Source organism: Oncorhynchus gorbuscha, linkage group LG19, assembly GCF_021184085.1.
Source record: "Oncorhynchus gorbuscha isolate QuinsamMale2020 ecotype Even-year linkage group LG19, OgorEven_v1.0, whole genome shotgun sequence".
In the NCBI taxonomy this organism is placed as follows: Eukaryota; Metazoa; Chordata; class Actinopteri; order Salmoniformes; family Salmonidae; genus Oncorhynchus; species Oncorhynchus gorbuscha.
The window spans coordinates 74627787-74646109 of NC_060191.1; the positions used below are offsets into that span (position 1 = coordinate 74627787).

The 18323-nt window shown below is 47.6% G+C and overlaps 1 protein-coding gene across 2 annotated transcripts in view; it reads right to left on the reverse strand.

The window, feature by feature from the left end:
- Positions 1–18323, reverse strand: part of wdr62 (WD repeat domain 62) — a 62259-nt gene that overhangs the window by 8206 nt on the left and 35730 nt on the right. For both annotated transcript variants that reach the window (XM_046316540.1, XM_046316539.1), the window contains exons 20-26: positions 9283–9386; positions 9033–9100; positions 6057–6422; positions 5820–5950; positions 5589–5692; positions 3394–3516; positions 789–909 (exon numbers count right to left, since the gene is read on the reverse strand). In XM_046316540.1, the coding sequence (XP_046172496.1) occupies positions 789–909; positions 3394–3516; positions 5589–5692; positions 5820–5950; positions 6057–6422; positions 9033–9100; positions 9283–9386 (1017 nt within the window). The remainder of the gene's footprint in view (positions 1–788; positions 910–3393; positions 3517–5588; positions 5693–5819; positions 5951–6056; positions 6423–9032; positions 9101–9282; positions 9387–18323) is intronic.

Here is an 18323-nt window from a genome sequence, read left to right on the forward strand (position 1 = left end):
GTGACTGAGGCAGGGGGAGGTGTGACTGAGGCAGGGGGAGGTGTGACTGAGGCAGGGGGAGGTGTGACTGAGGCAGGGGAGGTGTGACTGAGGCAGGGGAGGTGTGACTGAGGCAGGGGAGGTGTGACTGAGGCAGGGGAGGTGTGACTGAGGCAGGGGAGGTGTGACTGAGGCGAGGCGTTATTGAGGTAAGGTGTGAGTGACTAAGGTAAATGGTGCTTTCAAGACAACTGGGAACTCTTGGGGAAAAAAAGGTGAAATCATGAGGTCATCAGGTCGGAAAGTCAGAGCTCTAGAAAGATGCCCGAGTTACCGACTTTGAATTCCGAGCTGGAATACTACTCAGAGTTCCTCGTTGTCTTGAACGCACCGACGTTGGAGATTCCCAGGTTTCCCAGTTGTTTTGAATGCGGCATAAGGTGAGGTGGTGACTGAGGCATAAGGTGAGGTGGTGATTGAGGCATAAGGTGAGGTGGTGACTGAGGCATAAGGTGAGGTGGTGACTGAGGCATAAGGTGAGGTGGTGACTGAGGCATAAGGTGAGGTGGTGACTGAGGCATAAGGTGAGGTGGTGACTGAGGCATAAGGTGAGGTGGTGACTGAGGCATAAGGTGAGGTGGTGATTGAGGCATAAGGCGAGGTGGTGACTGAGGCATAAGGTGAGGTGGTGACTGAGGCATAAGGTGAGGTGGTGACTGAGGCATAAGGTGAGGTGGTGAATGAGGCATAAGGTGAGGTGGTGAATGAGGCATAAGGTGAGGTGGTGACTGAGGCAAGGCGTTACTGACCGGAGTCGGCTCTGGAAACGAGACAGGAAACGTGTAGAGATGCTGAATCGGGGGTTGAGGAAGAGGCTCTCCGTCTCTATGGGTGGAGACTGCAGACTGGACAGGTCAGTCTCAAACCTCTCTACAGGGGCAGAACAGAAAGCAGTTATAGCTAGCTACAAACTGTACTTACAATACATCCTAACGGTTACCAAATTGTAAAAAATGGTTTACGAGACACTAGCCTAGATTCACAACCACATCTGTCTGTCCGACGGCCTGGTTAGGGTTAGACCCAGTAGGAAAAAGAAACGCACACCTATTAAGACGAGGTGCTGGCTAGCGGAGTAGAAACCTGAAAATAAAGCCGTACACTCTTGGAGCTCAGATGCAAAAATTTAATACCAACGTTTCGACAGCCAAGCTGTCTTCTTCAGGGTGTAATCACAAACATTGCGGGATGACTCGTTTATATAGTGTCAAAAGACACAGGTGTCTGTAATCATGGCCAGGAGTGGCCTAATATCATTGGTTAATAATCAAATATTAAACTGGCATACAAACAAATGGATAGCATACGATCATAGATTAATTTGACTATACAAGTTTACACACAATTACAATGGCAAAGTCACACTAATCACAAGAATGGCTTCAGATCAAAGTCTACGTTGAGACCGAAGAGAGCAAGGGTCTTTAAGTTTAAGATCCAGGCAGCCTCTCGTTTTAACAATAAATTGTAGAGGTCACGCCCTCTCCTAGGGAGGGTGACATGTTCCATGCCAATATAACGCAGAGATTAAATCGAGTGGCCTGCCTCCAAGAAGTGGGCCGCAACTGGGTAAGAAACGTTTTCACACCTAATGGTGCTACGATGCTCTGAGATACGTACTTCGGGTTAGACCCAGACCAGAGTATGTGAGCTGGAGCAGAGCCTGTCCAACTCGCCTGCAGCGCGGAGCGAGTTTCCCCAAAGACCTTCTCACCCGCTCCAATTTAGCGCCAGTATAGCGCACTTCATGAGTTCAGGGGACGCCCGGCCCAGCATGCATTTGTCGTCTACTCGTCTGCTGCTATAGACCTACAGGACAGTAGATCTCCAGGAAGAGGGTTGGAGTGAAAACCTACAGGACAGTAGATCTCCAGGAAGAGGGTTGGAGTGAAAACCTAGAGGACAGTAGATCTCCAGGAAGAGGGTTGGAGTGAAAACCTACAGGACAGTAGATCTCCAGGAAGAGGGTTGGAGTGAAAACCTAGAGGACAGTAGATCTCCAGGAAGAGGGTTGGAGTGAAAACCTAGAGGACAGTAGATCTCCAGGAAGAGGGTTGGAGTGAAAACCTAGAGGACAGTAGATCTCCAGGAAGAGGGTTGGAGTGAAAACCTAGAGGACAGTAGATCTCCAGGAAGAGGGTTGGAGTGAAAACCTAGAGGACAGTAGATCTCCAGGAAGAGGGTTGGAGTGAAAACCTAGAGGACAGTAGATCTCCAGGAAGAGGGTTGGAGTGAAAACCTAGAGGACAGTAGATCTCCAGGAAGAGGGTTGGAGTGAAAACCTAGAGGACAGTAGATCTCCAGGAAGAGGGTTGGAGTGAAAACCTAGAGGACAGTAGATCTCCAGGAAGAGGGTTGGAGTGAAAACCTAGAGGACAGTAGATCTCCAGGAAGAGGGTTGGAGTGAAAACCTACAGGACAGTAGATCTCCAGGAAGAGGGTTGGAGTGAAAACCTAGAGGACAGTAGATCTCCAGGAAGAGGGTTGGACAGCCCGTCTTAAAACGGTATATTATCTATACAATAGGGTATAATTGATTTTGCCACAATAGGCCTGTCATATTGCAGCTTTCCGTTATGATAGCTCTATTGTGCCTAAAAACCTTTAGGCCTACTTAAAAATATAAAAAAATACAAAATCTGCATCCCGGCCTGGCGTGGGGCTGAAGGGTGTTTCGCATCCCCAGTGGCTCCGTCAGCTCTCGCAAATGCATCACACCGCATTTCTTTATAAGCCTTGGAATAATAGATTTTAATAATATAGACTAAATAATGAACTCCTTCTTAGACTCCCTGTCTGGCTCCTGACCTATTTACAAGCCTTTTAGCGGGGAATTTTTTATCTTAAATTGTAAGTGAATGAAGGAACAGTAGTTCGAGATTTGTGTAATTTGTGCTGAGCGATTAACCGAAATGTTGGTTATTTTTCATGTTTTAAGCCTATTTGATGTCTTCATAGATGCTGTTTAAAATATATACCACTTCTTACAGTGGAGTGTTCATGTTGATTACTACGATACTTCTCATTCGTATGGCTTTGGTAGATCCAGGTAGTTTGCTGTTCGCTAAAAACAGTGATTTTAAATCAATGGAGCCAATTTGGAATGGCGGCAGTTTCATTCTCTGTGAGCGAGGAGAGGTTGGGGAAGGACGTGGAATAACTGGGGCAGTTGCTCGCCGCTCTGTGAGCGAGGAGAGGTTGGGGAAGGACGTGGAACAACTGGGGCAGTTGCTCGCCACTCTGTGAGCGAGGAGAGAGATTTCCGACCGCTCGACTCACATACTCTGACCCAGACAAGAGGCTTGTGGCTCAATACATCACCATCATCATCATCATCATCATCATCATCCGTACCCTCGTTGCTCAGGTGGTTGGCCATGGTGTCAAAGTGTTGTCTAAGGAGTGTCTGTGGATCTTCCTCCTCTTCCTCCACTCCAGAACTACCTGTAGAACTCACCTGGCTGAGGGAGTCAGTATCTGTAGGGGGAGAAGAGGAGTCAGAATCTACAGGGGGAGACGAGAGGAGTCAGGGAGTCAGTATCTGTTAGGGGAGAAGGAGTCAGAATCTACAGAGGGGGAAGAGGAGTCGGAATCTACAGAGGGGGAAGAGGAGTCAGTATCTACAGGGGGAAGAGGAGTCAGTATCTACAGGGGGAAGAGGAGTCAGTATCTACAGGGGAGAGGAGAGGAGTCAGTATCTACAGGGGGAGAGGAGAGGAGTCAGTATCTACAGGGGAGAGGAGAGGAGTCAGTATCTACAGGGGGAGAGGAGAGGAGTCAGTATCTACAGGGGGAGAGGAGAGGAGTCAGTATCTACAGGGGGAGAGGAGAGGAGTCAGTATCTACAGGGGAGAGGAGAGGAGTCAGTATCTACAGGGGGAGAGGAGAGGAGTCAGTATCTACAGGGGAGAGGAGAGGAGTCAGTATCTACAGGGGAGAGGAGAGGAGTCAGTATCTACAGGGGAGAGGAGAGGAGTCAGTATCTACAGGGGGAGAGGAGAGGAGTCAGTATCTACAGGGGAGAGGAGAGGAGTCAGTATCTACAGGGGAGAGGAGAGGAGTCAGTATCTACAGGGGAGAGGAGAGGAGTCAGTATCTACAGGGGAGAGGAGAGGAGTCAGTATCTACAGGGGGAGAGGAGAGGAGTCAGTATCTACAGGGGGAGAGGAGAGGAGTCAGTATCTACAGGGGAGAGGAGAGGAGTCAGTATCTACAGGGGGAGAGGAGAGGAGTCAGTATCTACAGGGGGAGAGGAGAGGAGTCAGTATCTACAGGGGAGAGGAGAGGAGTCAGTATCTACAGGGGGAGAGGAGAGGAGTCAGTATCTACAGGGGGAGAGGAGAGGAGTCAGTATCTACAGGGGGAGAGGAGAGGAGTCAGTATCTACAGGGGGAGAGGAGAGGAGTCAGTATCTACAGGGGGAGAGGAGAGGAGTCAGTATCTACAGGGGAGAGGAGAGGAGTCAGTATCTACAGGGGGAGAGGAGAGGAGTCAGTATCTACAGGGGAGAGGAGAGGAGTCAGTATCTACAGGGGAGAGGAGAGGAGTCAGTATCTACAGGGGAGAGGAGAGGAGTCAGTATCTACAGGGGAGAGGAGAGGAGTCAGTATCTACAGGGGAGAGGAGAGGAGTCAGTATCTACAGGGGGAGAGGAGAGGAGTCAGTATCTACAGGGGGAGAGGAGAGGAGTCAGTATCTACAGGGGAGAGGAGAGGAGTCAGTATCTACAGGGGAGAGGAGAGGAGTCAGTATCTACAGGGGGAGAGGAGAGGAGTCAGTATCTACAGGGGAGAGGAGAGGAGTCGGTATCTACAGGGGGAGAGGAGAGGAGAGGAGTCTGTATCTACAGGGGGAGACGAGAGGAGAGGAGTCAGTATCTACAGGGGGAGACGAGAGGAGTCAGTATCTACAGGGGAGAGGAGAGGAGTCAGTATCTACAGGGGAGAGGAGAGGAGTCAGTATCTACAGGGGGAGACGAGAGGAGAGGAGTCAGTATCTACAGGGGGAGACGAGAGGAGAGGAGTCAGCATCTACAGGGGGAGAGGAGTCAGCATCTAGTAGTATATTAGTGTAGTGGTATTATAGTAGTAGTATATTAGTGTAGTGGTATATTAGTGTAGTGGTAGTGGTATATTAGTGTAGTGGTAGTAGTATATTAGTGTAGTGGTAGTAGTATATTAGTGTAGTGGTAGTAGTATATTAGTGTAGTGGTAGTAGTATATTAGTGTAGTGGTAGTAGTATATTAGTGTAGTGGTAGTAGTATATTAGTGTAGTGGTAGTAGTATATTAGTGTAGTGGTAGTAGTATATTAGTGTAGTGGTAGTAGTATATTAGTGTAGTGGTAGTAGTATATTAGTGTAGTGGTAGTAGTATATTAGTGTAGTGGTAGTAGTATATTAGTGTAGTGGTAGTAGTATATTAGTGTAGTGGTAGTAGTATATTAGTGTAGTGGTATTATAGTAGTAGTATATTAGTATATGTAGTGGTGTTAGTAGAGTAGTAGTATTATAGTAGAGCAGTGGTAGTAATTGTACTATAGTAGTCCTACCATCCTGGGGTTGGTCCTGGCTCTCTGCAGAACCAACACAACAGGCGCTGTCTGGACTCAGCTCGTCCTCTCCTCCCCAGCCCTGCTGCCGCTGGCCAAACTCACTGCACACACACACACGCAGCCCTACATAAACAACTATAACCTCATACACAAAGCGTCCCCACATCCAACTCATTTTGAGAGAAACAGTAACTAGATGTCCAACCAGACAGATCCACTCTGACTCACCCCTCTCCTCCTCCAGTGGACAGCGTGGTGCTGTTAGCCGGGTAAAGAACGTAGCTACTGAGGCCTGGACCAAACATGTCGTCACTGTCCGGTAGGGCCAGAAACCCAGGCCTCTGAAGACACCCAGAACCCTAAATAATAACATAAGTTAATGTGTTGTTTGTCTGGACTGAGTGACAACAATATTATTTTTTATATTTAAAATGATTTTTGAGTGAAGTATCTCTTTAAACAGACCTGATCTTCGTTGTCGTCATCCTCCACCACATCTTCCTCCTCCTCCACCACATCTTCCTCCTCCTCCACCACATCTTCCTCCTCCTCCACCACTGCCACATCTTCCTCTTCCTCCTCCTCTCCAAGCAGGCTGTCCAGGCTCTGAGGGTGGAAGTATGAATCTTCCTCCTCATCTTCCTCCTCCTCCTCCTCCTCTCCTGGTCCCTCTGCTCTGCGGGGGGTGGGGGAGAGAGGGCGCTGCAGGCTGTGTGTCTCCAGGACAGAGCGGATGGCCAGGGGGTTGAGATGCTCTGCCCAGCGCCCGCGCGGCTGGAGGTGTGCTGGCTGGAGCTCGGCAGGGAGAACAGTGGTGCCTGCTGCAGGACCCTGGCATAACAGCGAGACCATCTCAAATCACAAAAAGGCTCTGTTAAAGTGCACAATGCCAACACAGCCAGAGAGGCAACATCCAACCATCAGAGTGAGGGAACTGCCACAAGACTGAGTCACAACACTTAACATACAGCCAGTGCTTTCAGAAGGAATTCATACCCCTCTACTTAACATACAGCCAGTGCATTCAGAAGGAATTCATACCCCTCTACTTAACATACAGCCAGTGCTTTCAGAAGGAATTCATACCCCTCTACTTAACATACAGCCAGTGCTTTCAGAAGGTATTCATACCCCTCTACTTAACATACAGCCAGTGCTTTCAGAAGGAATTCATACCCCTCTACTTAACATACAGCCAGTGCTTTCAGAAGGAATTCATACCCCTCTACTTAACATACAGCCAGTGCTTTCAGAAGGTATTCATACCCCTCTACTTAACATACAGCCAGTGCATTCAGAAGGTATTCATACCCCTCTACTTAACATACAGCCAGTGCTTTCAGAAGGAATTCATACCCCTCTACTTAACATACAGCCAGTGCATTCAGAAGGTATTCATACCCCTCTACTTAACATACAGCCAGTGCTTTCAGAAGGTATTCATACCCCTCTACTTAACATACAGCAGAAAGCTAAGTTATTACATAGGTATTCAAACCTATGAGTCAATACGTTTGAATCACCTTTGGCAGCGATTACAGCTGCAAGTCTTTCTGGGTAAGTCGATAAAGCCTCGTTCACACTGCAGACAAAATTTGTTTTGTTTTTGAAATAAGTTTTTTTTTTTAAACGATTGACTGTCCAAACAGCAAGTTACATGTGACCAAAACGGATGTGTGCGTTAAGACAGCAGTCATTTACTGACAAGACAGGTTGTCATAGTAACAACGGGTACGTGTACAATGGTGGTGGTGCTTGTCCTTATGTATAAAGCTACGGTAACAACAATGCCTGCCACGGACACGGCTCAGTTTTGTGTGACGACGGAACACTGCTCTACTATTAATCTTATCCAGGCTAGTATGAATCTTATCCAGGCTAGTATGAATCTTATCCAGGCTAGTATGAATCTTATCCAGGCTACTATGAATCTTATCCAGGCTACTATGAATCTTATCCAGGCTACTATGAATCTTATCCAGGCTACTATGAATCTTATCCAGGCTACTGTGAAGCTTATCCAGGCTACTGTGAAGCTTATCCAGGCTACTGTGAAGCTTATCCAGGCTACTGTGAAGCTTATCCAGGCTACTGTGAAGCTTATCCAGGCTACTGTGAAGCTTATCCAGGCTACTGTGAAGCTTATCCAGGCTACTGTGAAGCTTATCCAGGCTACTGTGAAGCTTATCCAGGCTACTGTGAATCTTATCCAGGCTACTGTGAATCTTATCCAGGCTACTGTGAATCTTATCCAGGCTACTGTGAATCTTATCCAGGCTACTGTGAATTTTATCCAGGCTACTGTGAATCTTATCCAGGCTACTGTGAATCTTATCCAGGCTACTGTGAATCTTATCCAGGCTACTGTGAATCTTATCCAGGCTACTGTGAATCTTATCCAGGCTACTATGAATCTTATCCAGGCTACTATGAATCTGAATCAGGCTACTATGAATCTGAATCAGGCTACTATGAATCTTATCCAGGCTACTATGAATCTTATCCAGGCTACTATGAATCTTATCCAGGCTACTATGAATCTGAATCAGGCTACTATGAATCTTATCCAGGCTACTATGAATCTGAATCAGGCTACTATTAGTCTTATCCAGGCTACTATTAGTCTTATCCAGGCTACTATTAGTCTTATCCAGGCTACTATGAATCTGATCCAGGCTACTATGAATCTGATCCAGGCTATTACGAATTTGATCCAGGCTACTACGAATCTGAATCAGGCTACTACGAATCTTATCCAGGCTACTATGAATCTTATCCAGGCTACTATGAATCTTATCCAGGCTACTGTGAATCTTATCCAGGCTACTGTGAATCTTATCCAGGCTACTGTGAATCTTATCCAGGCTACTATGAATCTTATCCAGGCTACTATGAATCTTATCCAGGCTACTATGAATCTTATCCAGGCTACTATGAATCTTATCCAGGCTACTATGAATCTTATCCAGGCTACTATTAATCTTATCCAGGCTACTATTAATCTTATCCAGGCTACTATGAATCTTATCCAGGCTACTATGAATCTTATCCAGGCTACTATTAATCTTATCCAGGCTACTATTAATCTTATCCAGGCTACTATTAATCTTATCCAGGCTACTATTAATCTTATCCAGGCTACTATTAATCTTATCCAGGCTAGTATTAATCTTATCCAGGCTAGTATTAATCTTATCCAGGCTAGTATTAATCTTATCCAGGCTAGTATTAAGACAATTCCCAGAGACATTGGTCCATCAGGGCTATTCAATTCCGGACATGGAGAGCCGAAAACATCAAGTTTTTTGTTTTGTTTCTACCGGTAGTTAATTTAATTAGTCCCTGATTAGAAGGAGAGGATGAAAACCAGTAGTGTGCCGGCCCTCCAGGACAGGATTTGGGCAACCCTGATATAGACTATATGGTTTCGGGAAGACTCACCAGTTTCCTGGCCCACATGGGCAGTTTGCCGTTGGTCTGTGGAACCATGGGGTCAAGAGCAAGGAAGTCTGGAGGAGACACATTGATGTTAAAACATTGATAAAAGCCCAAAGTCTGTTGCAAATTCCAACAATTTCCCTTTCTCTGAGCTTGTGGCATGGCGAATCATTGTTAAATAGCAAATTAACTTTTTTTAAAATTAATTCAATTCCACACTCTTATGTCCCTATGCTAATATGAGCGGACTCACCATGAGTGATGTCACATCTAGCAGGAGTCCTGGGATCATCTTCCTCCTCTTCCTCTCCTGTCTGGGGGAGGTGGCCCAATGGCACACTGATGAAGGTCTCTCTCCTGGACAAAGAGAAACAGACACCTCACACAGAGACACCTCACACAGGTTACCTCACACAGGTTACCTCACACAGAGACGCCTCACACAGAGACGCCTCACACAGAGACGCCTCACACAGAGACGCCTCACACAGAGACGCCTCACACAGAGACGCCTCACACAGAGACGCCTCACACAGAGACGCCTCACACAGGTTACCTCACACAGGTTACCTCACACAGGTTACCTCACACAGGTTACCTCAGTGTTCGCTCTGTTATCATCGATACATAGTCACTTTAATAACTTTACCGACATGTACATATTACCTCAATGTGTGCTCCCACACACTGACTCTGTACTGGTACCCCCTGTATATAGCCTCCACATTGACTCTGTACTGGTACCCCCTGTATATAGCCTCCACATTGACTCTGTACCGGTACCCCCTGGATATAGCCTCCACATTGACTCTGTACTGGTACCCCCTGTATATAGCCTCCACATTGACTCTGTACTGGTACCCCCTGTATATAGCCTCCACATTGACTCTGTACCGGTACCCCCTGGATATAGCCTCCACATTGACTCTGTACTGGTACCCCCTGTATATAGCCTCCACATTGACTCTGTACTGGTACCCCCTGTATATAGCCTCCACATTGACTCTGTACCGGTACCCCCTGTATATAGCCTCCACATTGACTCTGTACCGGTACCCCCTGTATATAGCCTCCACATTGACTCTGTACCGGTACCCCCTGTATATAGCCTCCACATTGACTCTGTACGGTACCCCCTGTATATAGCCTCCACATTGACTCTGTACCGGTACCCCCTGTATATAGCCTCCACATTGACTCTGTACCGGTACCCCCTGTATATAGTCTCCACATAGACTCTGTACCGGTACCCCCTGTATATAGCCTCCACATTGACTCTGTATGGTACCTGTATATAGCCTCCACATTGTCTCTGTACCGGTACCCCATATATATAGCCTCCACATTGACTCTGTACCGGTACCCCATATATATAGCCTCCACATTGACTCTGTACCGGTACCCCATATATATAGCCTCCACATTGACTCTGTACCGGTACCCCCTGTATAAAGCCTCCACATTGACTCTGTACCGGTACACCCTGTATATAGCCTCCACATTGACTCTGTACCGGTACCCCCTGTATATAGCCTCCACATTGACTCTGTACCGGTACCCCCTGTATAAAGCCTCCACATTGACTCTGTACTGGTACACCCTGTATATAGCCTCCACATTGACTCTGTACTGGTACCCCCTGTATAAAGCCTCCACATTGACTCTGTACTGGTACCCCCTGTATAAAGCCTCCACATTGACTCTGTACTGGTACCCCCTGTATAAAGCCTCCACATTGACTCTGTACCGGTACCCCCTGTATATAGCCTCCACATTGACTCTGTATGGTACCTGTATATAGCCTCCACATTGTCTCTGTACCGGTACCCCATATATATAGCCTCCACATTGACTCTGTACCGGTACCCCATATATATAGCCTCCACATTGACTCTGTACTGGTACACCCTGTATATAGCCTCCACATTGACTCTGTACTGGTACCCCCTGTATATAGCCTCCACATTGACTCTGTACCGGTACCCCCTGTATAAAGCCTCCACATTGACTCTGTACTGGTACCCCCTGTATAAAGCCTCCACATTGACTCTGTACTGGTACCCCCTGTATAAAGCCTCCACATTGACTCTGTACTGGTACCCCCTGTATAAAGCCTCCACATTGACTCTGTACTGGTACCCCCTGTATAAAGCCTCCACATTGACTCTGTACCGGTACCCCCTGTATATAGCCTCCACATTGACTCTGTATGGTACCTGTATATAGCCTCCACATTGTCTCTGTACCGGTACCCCCTGTATATAGCCTCCACATTGTCTCTGTACTGGTACCCCCTGTATATAGCCTCCACATTGTCTCTGTACCGGTACCCCCTGTATATAGCCTCCACATTGACTCTGTACCTGTACCCCCTGTATAAAGCCTCCACATTGACTCTGTACCGGTACCCCCTGTATATAGCCTCCACATTGACTCTGTACCTGTACCCCCTGTATATAGCCTCCACATTGACTCTGTACCGTAACACCCTGTATATAGCCTCCACATTGACTCAGTACCGGTACCCCCTGTATACAGCCTCCACATTGACTCTGTACCGGTACCCCCTGTATATAGCCTCCACATTGACTCAGTACCGGTACCCCCTGTATACAGCCTCCACATTGACTCTGTATGGTACCTGTATATAGCCTCCACATTGACTCTGTACGGTACCCCCTGTATATAGCCTCCACATTGACTCTGTATGGTACCTGTATATAGCCTCCACATTGACTCTGTACCGGTACCCCCTGTATATAGCCTCCACATTGACTCTGTATGGTACCTGTATATAGCCTCCACATTGACTCTGTACGGTACCCCCTGTATATAGCCTCCACATTGACTCTGTATGGTACCTGTATATAGCCTCCACATTGACTCTGTACGGTACCCCCTGTATATAGCCTCCACATTGACTCTGTACGGTACCCCCTGTATATAGCCTCCACATTGACTCTGTACCGGTACCCCCTGTATAAAGCCTCCACATTGACTCTGTACCGGTACCCCCTGTATATAGCCTCCACATTGACTCTGTACCTGTATCCCCTGTATATAGCCTCCACATTGACTCTGTACCGGTACCCCCTGTATATAGCCTCCACATTGACTCTGTACCTGTACCCCCTGTATATAGCCTCCACATTGACTCTGTACCGGTACCCCCTGTATATAGCCTCCACATTGACTCTGTACCGTAATACCCTGTATATAGCCTCCACATTGACTCTGTACCGGTACATCCCTGTATATAGCCTCCACATTGACTCTGTACCGGTACCCCCTGTATATAGCCTCCACATTGACTCAGTACCGGTACCCCCTGTATATAGCCTCCACATTGACTCTGTACCTGTACCCCCTGTATATAGCCTCCACATTGACTCTGTACTGTAATACCCTGTATATAGCCTCCACATTGACTCTGTACTGTAATAACCTGTATATAGCCTCCACATTGACTCTGTACCGGTACCCCCTGTATATAGCCTCCACATTGACTCTGTACTGGTACCCCCTGTATAAAGCCTCCACATTGACTCTGTACTGGTACCCCCTGTATAAAGCCTCCACATTGACTCTGTACCGGTACCCCCTGTATATAGCCTCCACATTGACTCTGTATGGTACCTGTATATAGCCTCCACATTGTCTCTGTACCGGTACCCCATATATATAGCCTCCACATTGACTCTGTACCGGTACCCCATATATATAGCCTCCACATTGACTCTGTACCGGTACCCCATATATATAGCCTCCACATGGACTCTGTACTGGTACACCCTGTATATAGCCTCCACATTGACTCTGTACTGGTACCCCCTGTATATAGCCTCCACATTGACTCTGTACCGGAACCCCCTGTATAAAGCCTCCACATTGACTTTGTACTGGTACCCCCTGTATATAGCCTCCACATTGACTCTGTACTGGTACCCCCTGTATAAAGCCTCCACATTGACTCTGTACCGGTACCCCCTGTATATAGCCTCCACATTGACTCTGTATGGTACCTGTATATAGCCTCCACATTGTCTCTGTACCGGTACCCCCTGTATATAGCGTCCACATTGTCTCTGTACCGGTACCCCCTGTATATAGCCTCCACATTGACTCTGTACCGGTACCCCCTGTATATAGCCTCCACATTGACTCTGTACCGGTACCCCCTGTATATAGCCTCCACATTGACTCTGTACCGGTACCCCCTGTATATAGCCTCCACATTGTCTCTGTACCGGTACCCCCTGTATATAGCCTCCACATTGTCTCTGTACCTGTACCCCCTGTATAAAGCCTCCACATTGACTCTGTACTGGTACCCCCTGTATATAGCCTCCACATTGACTCTGTACCTGTACCCCCTGTATATAGCCTCCACATTGACTCTGTACCGGTACCCCCTGTATATAGCCTCCACATTGACTCTGTATGGTACCTGTATATAGCCTCCACATTGACTCTGTACCGGTACCCCCTGTATATAGCCTCCACATTGACTCTGTATGGTACCTGTATATAGCCTCCACATTGACTCTGTACGGTACCCCCTGTATATAGCCTCCACATTGACTCTGTATGGTACCTGTATATAGCCTCCACATTGACTCTGTACCGGTACCCCCTGTATATAGCCTCCACATTGACTCTGTATGGTACCTGTATATAGCCTCCACATTGACTCTGTACGGTACCCCCTGTATATAGCCTCCACATTGACTCTGTATGGTACCTGTATATAGCCTCCACATTGACTCTGTATGGTACCTGTATATAGCCTCCACATTGACTCTGTACGGTACCCCCTGTATATAGCCTCCACATTGACTCTGTACGGTACCCCCTGTATATAGCCTCCACATTGACTCTGTACGGTACCCCCTGTATATAGCCTCCACATTGACTCTGTACCGGTACCCCCTGTATAAAGCCTCCACATTGACTCTGTACCGGTACCCCCTGTATATAGCCTCCACATTGACTCTGTACCTGTACCCCCTGTATATAGCCTCCACATTGACTCTGTACCTGTATCCCCTGTATATAGCCTCCACATTGACTCTGTACCGGTACCCCCTGTATATAGCCTCCACATTGACTCTGTACCTGTACCCCCTGTATATAGCCTCCACATTGACTCTGTACCGGTACCCCCTGTATATAGCCTCCACATTGACTCTGTACCGTAATACCCTGTATATAGCCTCCACATTGACTCTGTACCGGTACATCCCTGTATATAGCCTCCACATTGACTCTGTACCGGTACCCCTGTATATAGCCTCCACATTGACTCAGTACCGGTACCCCCTGTATATAGCCTCCACATTGACTCTGTACCTGTACCCCCTGTATATAGCCTCCACATTGACTCTGTACTGTAATACCCTGTATATAGCCTCCACATTGACTCTGTACTGTAATACCCTGTATATAGCCTCCACATTGACTCTGTACCGGTACCCCCTGTATATAGCCTCCACATTGACTCTGTACCGGTACCCCCTGTATATAGCCTCCACATTGACTCTGTACTGGTACCCCCTGTATAAAGCCTCCACATTGACTCTGTACTGGTACCCCCTGTATAAAGCCTCCACATTGACTCTGTACCGGTACCCCCTGTATATAGCCTCCACATTGACTCTGTATGGTACCTGTATATAGCCTCCACATTGTCTCTGTACCGGTACCCCATATATATAGCCTCCACATTGACTCTGTACCGGTACCCCATATATATAGCCTCCACATGGACTCTGTACCGGTACCCCCTGTATAAAGCCTCCACATTGACTCTGTACTGGTACACCCTGTATATAGCCTCCACATTGACTCTGTACTGGTACCCCCTGTATAAAGCCTCCACATTGACTCTGTACTGGTACCCCCTGTATAAAGCCTCCACATTGACTCTGTACCGGTACCCCCTGTATATAGCCTCCACATTGACTCTGTACCGGTACCTGTATATAGCCTCCACATTGTCTCTGTACCGGTACCCCCTGTATATAGCCTCCACATTGTCTCTGTACCGGTACCCCCTGTATATAGCCTCCACATTGACTCTGTACCGGTACCCCCTGTATATAGCCTCCACATTGACTCTGTACCGGTACCCCCTGTATATAGCCTCCACATTGTCTCTGTACCGGTACCCCCTGTATATAGCCTCCACATTGTCTCTGTACCTGTACCCCCTGTATAAAGCCTCCACATTGACTCTGTACCGGTACCCCCTGTATATAGCCTCCACATTGACTCTGTACCTGTACCCCCTGTATATAGCCTCCACATTGACTCTGTACCGTAACACCCTGTATATAGCCTCCACATTGACTCAGTACCGGTACCCCCTGTATACAGCCTCCACATTGACTCAGTACCGGTACCCCCTGTATATAGCCTCCACATTGACTCAGTACCGGTACCCCCTGTATACAGCCTCCACATTGACTCTGTACCGGTACCCCCTGTATATAGCCTCCACATTGACTCTGTATGGTACCTGTATATAGCCTCCACATTGACTCTGTACGGTACCCCCTGTATATAGCCTCCACATTGACTCTGTATGGTACCTGTATATAGCCTCCACATTGACTCTGTACGGTACCCCCTGTATATAGCCTCCACATTGACTCTGTACCGGTACCCCCTGTATATAGCCTCCACATCGACTCTGTACCTGTACCCCCTGTATATAGCCTCCACATCGACTCTGTACCTGTACCCCCTGTATATAGCCTCCACATTGACTCTGTACCGGTACCCCCTGTATATAGCCTCCACATTGACTCTGTACCGGTACCCCCTGTATATAGCCTCCACATTGACTCTGTACCGTAATACCCTGTATATAGCCTCCACATTGACTCTGTACCGGTACATCCCTGTATATAGCCTCCACATTGACTCTGTACCTGTACCCCCTGTATATAGCCTCCACATTGACTCTGTACCTGTACCCCCTGTATATAGCCTCCACATTGACTCTGTACCGGTACCCCCTGTATATAGCCTCCACATTGACTCTGTACCGTAATACCCTGTATATAGCCTCCACATTGACTCTGTACCGGTACATCCCTGTATATAGCCTCCACATTGACTCTGTACCGGTACCCCCTGTATATAGCCTCCACATTGACTCAGTACCGGTACCCCCTGTATATAGCCTCCACATTGACTCTGTACTGTAATACCCTGTATATAGCCTCCACATTGACTCTGTACTGTAATACCCTGTATATAGCCTCCACATTGACTCTGTACTGTAATAACCTGTATATAGCCTCCACATTGACTCTGTACCGGTACCCCCTGTATATAGCCTCCACATTGACTCTGTACCGGTACCCCCTGTATATAGCCTCCACATTGACTCTGTATGGTACCTGTATATAGCCTCCACATTGACTCTGTACCGGTACCCCCTGTATATAGCCTCCACATTGACTCTGTACCGGTACCCCCTGTATATAGCCTCCACATTGACTCTGTACCGTAATACCCTGTATATAGCCTCCACATTGACTCTGTACCGGTACCCCCTGTATATAGCCTCCACATTGACTCTGTACCTGTACCCCCTGTATATAGCCTCCACATTGACTCTGTACCTGTACCCCCTGTATATAGCCTCCACATTGACTCTGTACCGGTACCCCCTGTATATAGCCTCCACATTGACTCTGTACCGTAATACCCTGTATATAGCCTCCACATTGACTCTGTACCGGTACATCCCTGTATATAGCCTCCACATTGACTCTGTACCTGTACCCCCTGTATATAGCCTCCACATTGACTCTGTACCTGTACCCCCTGTATATAGCCTCCACATTGACTCTGTACCGGTACCCCTGTATATAGCCTCCACATTGACTCTGTACCGTAATACCCTGTATATAGCCTCCACATTGACTCTGTACCGGTACATCCCTGTATATAGCCTCCACATTGACTCTGTACCGGTACCCCCTGTATATAGCCTCCACATTGACTCAGTACCGGTACCCCCTGTATATAGCCTCCACATTGACTCTGTACTGTAATACCCTGTATATAGCCTCCACATTGACTCTGTACTGTAATACCCTGTATATAGCCTCCACATTGACTCTGTACTGTAATAACCTGTATATAGCCTCCACATTGACTCTGTACCGGTACCCCCTGTATATAGCCTCCACATTGACTCTGTACCGGTACCCCCTGTATATAGCCTCCACATTGACTCTGTATGGTACCTGTATATAGCCTCCACATTGACTCTGTACCGGTACCCCCTGTATATAGCCTCCACATTGACTCTGTATGGTACCTGTATATAGCCTCCACATTGACTCTGTACGGTACCCCCTGTATATAGCCTCCACATTGACTCTGTATGGTACCTGTATATAGCCTCCACATTGACTCTGTACGGTACCCCCTGTATATAGCCTCCACATTGACTCTGTACCTGTACCCCCTGTATATAGCCTCCACATTGACTCTGTACCTGTACCCCCTGTATATAGCCTCCACATTGACTCTGTACCTGTACCCCCTGTATATAGCCTCCACATTGACTCTGTACCGGTACCCCCTGTATATAGCCTCCACATTGACTCTGTACCGTAATACCCTGTATATAGCCTCCACATTGACTCTGTACCGGTACCCCCTGTATATAGCCTCCACATTGACTCTGTACCTGTACCCCCTGTATATAGCCTCCACATTGACTCTGTACCTGTACCCCCTGTATATAGCCTCCACATTGACTCTGTACCGGTACCCCCTGTATATAGCCTCCACATTGACTCTGTACCGTAATACCCTGTATATAGCCTCCACATTGACTCTGTACCGGTACATCCCTGTATATAGCCTCCACATTGACTCTGTACCGGTACCCCCTGTATATAGCCTCCACATTGACTCAGTACCGGTACCCCCTGTATATAGCCTCCACATTGACTCTGTACTGTAATACCCTGTATATAGCCTCCACATTGACTCTGTACTGTAATACCCTGTATATAGCCTCCACATTGACTCTGTACTGTAATAACCTGTATATAGCCTCCACATTGACTCTGTACCGGTACCCCCTGTATATAGCCTCCACATTGACTCTGTACCGGTACCCCCTGTATATAGCCTCCACATTGACTCTGTATGGTACCTGTATATAGCCTCCACATTGACTCTGTACCGGTACCCCCTGTATATAGCCTCCACATTGACTCTGTACCTGTACCCCCTGTATATAGCCTCCACATAGACTCTGTACCG